Source organism: Dipodomys ordii, unplaced genomic scaffold (assembly GCF_000151885.1).
Source record: "Dipodomys ordii isolate 6190 unplaced genomic scaffold, Dord_2.0 Scaffold54, whole genome shotgun sequence".
NCBI classification, from domain to species: domain Eukaryota; kingdom Metazoa; phylum Chordata; class Mammalia; order Rodentia; family Heteromyidae; genus Dipodomys; species Dipodomys ordii.
The window spans coordinates 3,694,205-3,704,603 of record NW_012267270.1 but is presented as its reverse complement, the minus strand read 5'-3'; the positions used below and the strand labels follow the sequence as shown (position 1 = coordinate 3,704,603).

Genomic DNA, 10,399 nt, shown 5'->3' with positions numbered 1-10,399 from the left:
AGTGTCGTCGGGAGGAGTCCCTTGCTGGCCGCCTTCCCGCTCACCTCCCGCTCCAGCCGCCGCCCGCGGGCTCCAGCCGGCCGCCCCGCCCATCCACCCAGCCAGCCAGCCGCCCACTGCCAGCCACAGCTCTCGGATCAAGGGTGGTGATGGGTGGGAGGGCGCCCAGCGCGCAGGTGCGTCACGCATGGGCGGGGCCAGAGCGGGGCGGGGCTGGAGCGGGGCGGTGCCAGAGAGGCCGGACAGGAGCGGGGCGGAGCCAGAGCGGGCGTGGTGGGCTAGGGGCGTGGCTATAGTGGGCGTGGCACCGCTGTATGGGCGGGGCGGGAAGGGCGGGAAGGGCTCGCGCGGCCGGCCTTGGGCGCCTGTCGGAGTCGAAGCCCCTGAGGCGAGGCGGAGGCCGCCCGCTGGGGCCTCTCACTGAGTGGGGCTGTTGCTTCTCTTGCGGAATGGAGGGGACGGCTTTGGCCGTCTGCGAGGTGATGCCAGGAAGGAAGAAAAATTAGAGAAAGGCACTTTCTAAGGAGACGGGCTCTGTGAGGGGACCTCGAAGTTTGGGTAGAGGGGGGGGCATGGGGGCGGGTGGGGGCGGGGCTGCCGGAAGTGGAGGAAGAAGGTTCGGGAACGCACGGCGAATTCGTGAACGCTGTCACTTCTTCGTAGGGGTGTGGGGAGACCCGGGGGCCTGGAAGCCCTGGGCAGTCTCACGGGGTGGTGGTGGGGCCTCTGGGAGGATGGGGAGGTTCACCCTTGCGTGGGGAAGAGACCATCCCCCATTTCCCACTCGAGTTCATCGAGGCTCGGGAATCTGTGAGGGAATCTGGCATTGAAAAACTGGCTATGGTTCCGCCCCATGCTTCACGCCCATCTAAAACACTGGCAGCTCGTGGCCTTGGAAGGGACCCTGGGCAGGTGAAGTAGAGGTGATACCTTAGAGGGTCTTGGGCCTCCTGTCTTCTTGGTTCCTGCCAAAAATTCGACATTAGAGGGCATGGAACCCAGGGTGCTGAGTCTGGCCAGTGTTCTTTTCCCCATCTGTTCTCATGTTTAAAGGTACGTTGGGAGAGACTGAATAGAAGGAGGTGTCAAAGAAAGCAATACACTGTAGAAATGTCCAGAAACTGCCCTTATGAACTGTAGTGCAAGTTAGGATCTTAGTACCCAAGTTCTCTTAGTTAGATCTCCCTGCCTTTAAGAAAAAAGGAAAGGGCCAAGGGCTGGTGGCTCATTCTTGTAATCCTAGCTACTCAGGAGGCTAAGATCTAAGGATCACGGTTCAAAGCCAGCCCAGGCAGAAAAGTCCCCGTAAGACTCTTTATTTCCAGTTAACCACTCAAAAACCAGAAGTGGTGCTGTGAAAAAGTGGCAGAGCGCTAGCCTTGAGCACAAAAAGGCTCAGGGAATTCAAGTGCCACAACAGACACACAGGAAAGAAAAGGAAAAGGGGAAGGAGGTGATAATTCTCCTTGTGGAAGTGAATCTTCTTAAAATATATTGTGTTTTAATTATGTCATCAAGATTGAATGTTTCAGCTAGGTACAATGGTGCATATCTGTATTTTTAACATGTAAGAAGCTAAAGCAAGATACTCCTGGGCTGGGAAGGTGGCTCAGTGGTAGAGCGCTTGCCTTGTATGCATGAGGCCCTGGGTTTGATTCCTCAGCACCACATAAGCAAAAAGAAAAAAGCCAGAAGTGGTGCTGTGGCTCAAGTGGTAGAGTGCTAGCGTTCAGCTGAGCTGAGGGACAGTGCCTAGGCCCAGAGTTCAGGCCCCACGACCGGACCCCCCCCCCAGAAAAAAATAATAAAGGTAGTATTTTTTTTTTAAAGATGAATCTTCAATTCTAGGCCAGTCTGAGCTACATAGTGAGACCTTGTTTCAAACAGCCAGATAACCCCAGGAACTCAAATATAAGCAGAAAAGACAATGTTTTATTCAGACATTTTGGGGTCCTATTCAGTTTAAAATACAGTGGATAGTCTTGCAGATGAACTTGTGATAAATAATAGCAAATATCTACTTAGTAGTTACTGTATGCCAGGCACTGTTAATCATTTTACACATATTTCTCTATTTTCAGTATCAACATATGTGATAGGTTTATTCTTATCTTTATAATGAATCGGAGGGACTCCAGAAAGGGTTGAGAAAGTAGCCCAAGGTCACAGGCTAGAATTTGGTACATCAGGAATACAAACCTAAACTTTTGCCTCTGACACTCTTAAATAATACTTCCTCTGTTTGGAAGTGGAGCTGTGGCTCAAGTGGTAGAGTGTGAAAAAGCTTAAGAGAGAGTGTCCTGAGTTCAAGCGCAAAAACAAAAATCCAAAAGTGTTGATTCACTGAAAAATAAAGATGATTTATAGCCATAGGTCATTTTATAGTCTTTGAGTTGATGTTTGGAGCAGAAAACAAAAAAAACAAAGTACCACTGAATTTTTCCTTAGTTTTTCTTTTTAGCTGAACTTCTCTCTGAATACAGCAGTTTACTATCTGTTTCCTGCCTTGTAGGGCATCATGTTGAATTTCACTGACTCCTCCCTTCTGTCACTCCTCTAGCTATTTTTTTTGGGGGGGAGACACAATGCTATGCCCTGAATAAATATAAATCTGGCATTTTATAAGGAGGAATACAGTATTTTGTATTAAGGTTACGGATTTAACTGTGTCATACAAATTATTCTTAACATAATTTTTAAAAGTGATTGTGGTTTCATTGTATTCTTTTCAGATTTTGAGATACTTAATAATACACTGGAAGTGTGAAACTGGAGTATCAAAGGGAACATTGCTAGAAGGGCAGCTAGTGATTTCCATAGAAGCATTAAATTCTAAGCACCAGGCAAATTCTCTTCATTGTGTAACAACTAGTAAGTAGAGGAAGAAATTATTGATTTTCTATTGTTGTGTTGTCATGATTTATGTCATAGTTAATATAGAAATTTCAATTAATCATCACATTTATCAGAGAGTTAAAAAAACAAAATAAGCTGGGTAGACACTAGTGGCACATGCTTATAATACTAGCAATTCAGGAGCCTGAGATCCAGAAGATCATGATTCAAAGACAACTTGGGCAGAAAACCTTATGAAATTCTTGTCTTCAAAGTAAGAGATATGACTGGAGATATGACTCAAGTGGTAGAGAACCAGAAGTAAACCATATGAGTGCAAAATCCTGAGTTAAAACACCAGTACTAGGCCGGGTACCAGTGTCTCATGTCTGTAATCCTAGCTACTCAGAAGTTGAGATCTGAGGATCGAGGTTCAAAGCCAGCCCGGGCAGGAAAGTCCATGAGACTCTGATCTCCAATAAATCACTAGAAAACCGGAAGTGGTGCTGTGGCTCAAGTGGTAGAGCACTCACCTTGAGCTGAAGAGTGCAAGGACAGCGCCCAAGCCCAGAGTTCAAGCCCCACGACCAACCAAAAAAAAACCCCACCAGTACTGCCTAAACCAAAACCAAAACAACCCAAAATGACTTGGTTAGTAGAGACTGGGAAGATTTCAGTTCAAGGCCAGCTTGGGCAAAGTGTTTGTGAGACACCGCCCCCCCCCCCAATCTCAACCAGTAGCTAGGCACACTGGTGTTCCTGTTTCACCTCAGCTACTCTGGAAACTAAGTGTGGAAGGATTACCATGAGATTATTTACTGGCTTCAACTAAAATTGCTCATAAACAACTTTTGCTCACAATTATAATCTGCTCTCTCACCATGAAATTTACTGCTTTCTCTGTTTTTTTCTTTCATGTCCAGATGCTGGCAATTGCAAAAGGGGAAAGAAAAGATGAATGGTGCATACTTTAATAAACCTTTTTACTCTGTGTGTGTGTGTGTGTGTGTGTGTGCTCACGCATGCACGTGTGCACCAGGGCTAGAATCCAGGGCCTCATGTTCTCACCTAGCTTGTTTACTCATGACTGGTGCTCTATTATTTGAACCATACCTCTAGTCTGGCATTTTGCTAAGTAATTGGATATGGAATCTGAAGGACTTTTCTGCTGGGAATGTCTTTGAACCTCGGTCTCAGCCTCCTGAGTAGCAAGTGTTACAACTGTAAGCCACCAGTGACTGGCTGGTTCTTAGTCTTTTCTTTCATCATTTTTCTCTATTCTCTCAAGAGAAAACTAATGCATTGAGTGGCTCTGGAACAACTAATTTTCTTTTTTTTGGTACTTTTTAATTAGTTTTATCATTATATTTCACATATACATATATACTTTATATATATATATATATGTTTTCATTATATTCCTCCCCCATTGTACTCTCTTGTCTCTGCCTACCCCTTTGCATTGGTCCCCTTTCTCTTCCCAAATAGTACTTCATCTATTCTCCTCCCACTCTCTTTCTCTCTTTCTCTCAGTTGTGGGGCTTGAACTCAGAGCCTAGGTATTGTCCCTGAGCTTTTTGTGCTCAAGGCTAGCACTCTACCACTTTGAGCCACAGCTATACTTCTGGTTTTCTGGTGGTTAATTGGAGATAAGAGTTTCACAGTCTTTCCTGCTTGGGATGGCTTTGAACCACAGTCCTCAGATCTCAGCCACCAGTGCCCTGTTAAATTTGTTCTTTTTTTTGTTTGTTTATTTTGTCGGTCATGGGGCTTGAACTCTGGGCCTGAGCGCTGTCCCTCAGCTCTTCAGCTCAAGGCGAGCGCTCTACCACTTGAGCCACAGCACCACTTCTGGTTTTCTAGTGGTTTTATTGGAGATAAGAGTCTCACGGACTTTCCTGCTTGGGCTGGCTTTGAACCACGATCCTCCAGATCTCAGCCTCCTGAGTAGATAGGATTACAGGCATGAGCACCAGTGCCCGGCTAATTTGTTCTTTTTTGTTGTTATTGTTGGTTGTGGGGCTTGAACTGATGACCAGGACATTGTCCCTGAGCTTCTCTGCTCAAGGCTAGCACTCTACTACTTTGAGCCTCAGCTCCATTTCTGGTTTTTGAGTGGTCAATTTGAGTTAAGAATATCACAGGGATGGGGCTGGGAAGGTGGCTCAGTGGTAGAGCACTTGCCTTGCATGCATGAGGCCCTGGGTTCGATTCCTCAGCACCACATAAGCAAAAAGAAAAAAGCCAAAGTGGTGCTGTGGCTCAAGTGGTAGAGCGCTAGCCTTGAGCTGAAGAACTGAGAGACAGCGCCCAAGCCCAGAGTTCAGGCCCCACGACCCGACCCCTTCCCCCCACCCCAAAAAAAAAGAATCTCACGGGGACTTTTCTTTCTGGGCTAGCTTCAAACCTTGATCCTCAGATCTCAGCCTCCTGATTAGCTAGGATTATAGGCATGAGCCACTGGTGCCAAGCAATTTGTTCTTCTTTATGACTAAATACGATTATGTATATATACCACACCTTTATCCATTCATCTATTGATGGACACCTTGACTGAGTCCATAATTTAGTATTATAAATAGTGCTGCAATAAATCATTGATGTACTGGCATGTCTGTGGTATGCTGACTTAGATTCCTTCAAGTATATACCCAGAAGTGATATAACTGGAACATATGGTACTTCCATGTAGCTAGGATCATAGACATGCCATCACAGCTTAGGACATCAAGCTTATGACTGAGATAGGCTCCCATTAACTTTTTCCCTGGGTTGGCCTCAAGCTGAAATCCTACCTGAGCTCTCACATGTAGCTAAGAATACAGGCTGAGTCACCATGCTAGCCTGTCCTCAATGTAGTTTTTATTTGCATTTCCAGATGGCATATATTTAAAGAACAGTGGTGGCACTCACTCTAGTCCAGTGATTGTCAACTTTTTTCCCTGCATGCAAATATACATTTTTTGGAAGGAGAGACACATTTGCCATTGGATCCTAAGACATGACTCAGATCTTAACGATAGGGTACATCCCTGTGGGGAAAGGCATGTTCTATTTGGGGGGAAAAAAGAGCCTCAAGGAGGTTCTGATCTTCTTATATACTTATGTATTTATTTTAATGGTTTTTCATTGTCAATATGATATACAGAGGGGTTAGTTATATAAGGTAATAAGTACATTTCTTGTCAAACTTGTTACCCCTTCCTTCATTTTTCTCCTACTTTCCCTTCCCCACAACCTCCTCCCAAGTTGCACAGATAATTTCCATTGATTTTGATCTTCTTTACACTTCTAAAGACCTGCATCCTTCTTTACTCTGCCCACTTATTTTTCTAAATGTTGCAATTTCAGATCTGGAGCTTCAGGTACAAATAATTCTTACCTGATTGCCTAGTAAAATATCAACTATTTAAGAATAAATTCATATGAAAATGTGTAACAGTGAAGTCCACATTTATATAATTAATATAAGCCAATATTTTTTTGCAAGAGCTGGAGAAGGGAGAGTAATAGAAGGAATGAGATTGATTGAAACATTTTGTAATCATATGTGAAAACAGAACAATGAAATTCTCTGTATCACTAATGTAAGCTTAAAAAATATAAAACTTTTTTAATGTGTGTGTGTGCAGGTCCTGGGGCTTGAAATTAGGGCCTAGGCACTGTCTCTGAGCTTTTTTGTTGAAGGCTAGCACTCTACCACTTTAGCCACAGCTCTACTTCTGGCCTTTTGGTGGTTACTTGTAGATTAGACTTTCCTGCCTGGACTGGTTTGAAATTGCAATCCTCAGATATCAGCCTCTTGAGTAGCTAGTATTACAGACATGAGCCACCAATGCTAAGCCAAAAGTAACAAAAACATTTTTAATAATAGTAAATTGTTAGAAGGGCTAAAACTTTAATTGAATCATACTAAAATAGGCATTATAAACATCTACTCTGATTCCTAGTTGCAACTTTCAGTCTTCTTAATCTTTTTCTATGAAACATAGTAATATCCAAAAGGATAGTTCTGGTATAGAGTATAGGTAAGTGTTGAATGTAAGTGAAAAAGACTTGTCATTTGGTCATTTTCATGAAGGACTCGTGCCTTCAAATAGTCATTATACCTCATAGTACTTTGGTGTTTTCTTTCTTTCTTTTCTTTTCTATTTTGCTTGAACTCTGGGCCTGGGCACGATCACTGATCTTCTTTTGCTCAACGCAAGTGCTCTACCACTTGAGCCACAGTGCCACTTCTGGCTTTTTTGAGTAGTTTATTGGAGATAAGAGCCTTTCAGGGCTGGGAAGGTGGCTCAGTGGTAGAGTGCTTGCCTTGCATGCATGAGGCCCTGGGTTCGATTCCTTATGTGCTTGTTCCCAAGCACATAAGCAGAAAAAAAAAAGGCAGAAGTGGTGCTGTGGCTCAAGTGGTAGAGCGCTAGCCTTGAGCTGAAGAGCTGAGGGACAGCGCCCAGGCACAGAGTTCAGGCCCACGACCGGACCCCCCCCCCAAAAAAAAGAAGAGCCTTACAGCCTTTCCTGTCCAGGCTGGCTTTGAACCATGATCAACAGATCTCATCCTCCTGAGTAGCTAGGATCATAGGTATGAGCTATCAGTGCCCAGCTGCTTTCATTTTTTTTAAAAAATGTACTCATTGGTATTGTCTCTTTCTAATGTTCTGTGTCTAAGAGCAAAGTTTTTAGACTTCCATTTGATTTTTAAAAAGATAAAACACATGTAATTGTTTCATTTGTGATAGTCCCTTTGTATCCTATTTCTTACAGTTGGATCTTCAGGAAACATTTATGGTTTGGGCCTTAAGAAGTTCCTAAAAGGTAAAGAATTACCCAACTTTTGATGATATGAAATCTTTTCCTGGCAATGAAATTTAGTGTTGAAACAAACCTACACTAAAAATTGAGTTCCTTGGTTTAGTAAATAAAAATACAGGATGCTAACTTAAATTTGAATTTCAGATAAGCAATTATTTTAAGTATAATTATGTCTCATGTAATACTTTACCTTCATTTTATTTGGCATCTCTATTGAAAGAAAATCGACAAAATTGTATAGAAGCCAGGCATCTGTGGCTCATGCCTATAATCCTAGCAACTCTGGAGGCTGAGATCTGAGGAATGTGGTTCAAAGCCAGCCGGGGCAGAAAGGTCCATGAGACTCTTATGTCCAGTAAACCACCAGAAAACCGGAAGTGGCAGTGTGGCTTGGTAGAGTGCTCGCCTTGAGCTGAAGAGCTGAGGGACAGCACCCAGGCACCAACAAAAACAACAACAACACAATGGGCAAGGTAACTTAGTTTTTCTGAACCTAGTATCTACAACCTCAGACAAAAGTTTCTTGAGACTTTTTTTTCCCTTTTTTTGTCAGTCATGGGACTTGAACTCAGGACTTGGGTACTTTCTAGTGGTTCATTAGAGATAAAAGTCTCACGGGGCAGGCACTGATGGCTCACACCTGTAATCCTAGCTACTCAGGAGGCTGAGATCTCAGTATTATGATTCAAAGCTAGCCCAGGCAAGAAAGTCCGTAAGACTCTTATCTCCAATTAACCACCAGAAAACTGGAAGTGGTGCCGTGGCTCAAGTGGTAGAGCATTTGCCTTGAGCTGAACTGCTCAGGCATAGTGCCCAGGCCCAGAGTTCAAGACCCACAACTGAAAAAAAAAGTGTCTCATGGACTTTTCCTGCCTGGGCTGGCTTTGAACCCATGATCCTCAGATCTCAGCCCCCTGAGTAGCTAGGATTACAGGTGTGAGCCAGTGGTGTCTACCCCATGAGTGAACCAAATATGAGCCATCAGTACCCAGTTTTCAAAAGTTTTTCAAAAGTATTTGTTTCCAAGCACTCAAAAAAGGAAAATATGAAGATACTTTTACTCTGAATGATTTAGCTAGTATTAATATTAGTTTTCATATTGTATGCCAGCATCGGTATGGGTTAAGAGCTGTTGTTGACTTTGGCTTTAAGAGTTTCTTCTTTGATCATATGTGGTGGCACATGCCTGTAGTCCTAGATACTCAGATAGAGAGTAAAAAGTTAATGAGGGGGCTGGGAAGGTGGCTCAGTGGTAGAGTGCTTGCCTAGCATGCATGAGGCCCTGGGTTCGATTCCTCAGCACCACATAAACAGAAAAAGCTGGTAGTGGGCTCTGTGGCTCAAGTGGTAGAGCGCTAATCTTGAACTGAAGAGCTGAGGGACAGTGCCCAGGCTGAGTTCAGGCCCCACAACTGACCCCCCCCCAAAAAAAAAAGTTAATGAGACTCTATCTCACCAAATAAACTCAGTGTGGTGGCTTATATCAACAATTCCTACTGAGAGGCCATAGGTAGAAAGATTGTGGTCTAGGCTAGTGCCATGAACACAAAACACTATCTGAAAAATAACTAAAGCAAAAGATTCAGAAGGTGTGGCTGAAGTGGTACAATGTCTGCCTCGTAAATGTGAGGCCCTGAGTTCCAACCCTAGTACTGCCAAAAAGCTGGGTGCCAGTGGCTCACGCTTATAATCCTAGCTACTCAGGAGGCTGAGATCTGAGGATCATGGTTCAAAGCCAGCCTTGGCAGGAAACTCTGTGAGACTCTTAGCTCCAATAAACCACTAGAAAACCAGAAGTGGTGCTGTGGCTCAAGCGGTAGTGTGCTCGCCTTGAGCTGAAGAGCACAGGGAAAGCACCCGCAGGGAAAACACCCAGGCCCAGAGTTCAAGCCCCATGACTGACCAAAAAAAGAGAAAAAGAAAGAAAGGTATATGTTATAAAATAAGTGCTTAAGAAATGCACAGTGTGTGTGTGTGTGTGTGTGTGTGTGTACATGTGTGCACACTACTGGGGCCTTGGCACTGCCCTGTAGCTTTGTCTGCTCAAGGCTGGTGCTCTACAAATTGAGCTACACCTCCAATTCTGGCTTGTGGGTGGTTAATTGGAGATAAGAGTCTCAGTGACTTTCCTACCTGGGCTGGCTTTGACCCCTAATCATTAGATCTGTTTCTTAGGTAGCTAGGATTATAGGTGTGAGCTACCAGCTCCTAGTGTGTGGTACTGGAATTTGAACTCCCAGTTTCACATTTGCCAGACTGACACTCTACTGCTGAGCCACACTTCCAGCTCTGTTTCTCTGCTACTTACTTTAGGATAGACTATTGCTTACAGCTGTGGCACGTGCTGAGATGCAGTTCCCCTACATTAGGCTTCTTATAATGCTGGGATAAGAAGCATGCACAACTCTGTTCAACTTCCTTCCCTACTAATGGACTCTTGCAGACTTTTCTGCCCTGGTGGACAAGGAACCTCATTCCTCTGAATCTCAGCCTCCAAATAGATAGGATTAAAGGCATGAGTCACCAGCACCTGGCTTCTTATACTTAGACATTTAGAAACAGTAATTGTGGGGCTGGGAAGGTGGCTCAGTGGTAGAGCGCTTGCCTTGCATGCAACAAGGCCCTGGGTTCAATTCCTCAGCACCACATAACATAAGAAAAAAGCTGGAAGTGGTGCTGTGGCTCAAGTGGTAGAGTGCTAGCCTTGAGCTGAAGAGCTGAGGGACAGTGCCCAGGCCCAGAGTTCAGG

The 10,399-nt window shown here is 44.3% G+C and overlaps 1 protein-coding gene across 1 annotated transcript in view; it reads left to right on the top strand.

Moving 5' to 3' along the window:
• The first annotated feature begins 449 nt into the window (after positions 1–449).
• Positions 450–10,399, top strand: part of LOC105989176 (chromosome unknown open reading frame, human C11orf80) — a 53,688-nt gene continuing 43,738 nt past the window's right edge. The window contains exons 1-3 of the mRNA XM_013021030.1: positions 450–479; positions 2,733–2,871; positions 7,603–7,653. Of these exons, the coding sequence (XP_012876484.1) occupies positions 450–479; positions 2,733–2,871; positions 7,603–7,653 (220 nt within the window). The remainder of the gene's footprint in view (positions 480–2,732; positions 2,872–7,602; positions 7,654–10,399) is intronic.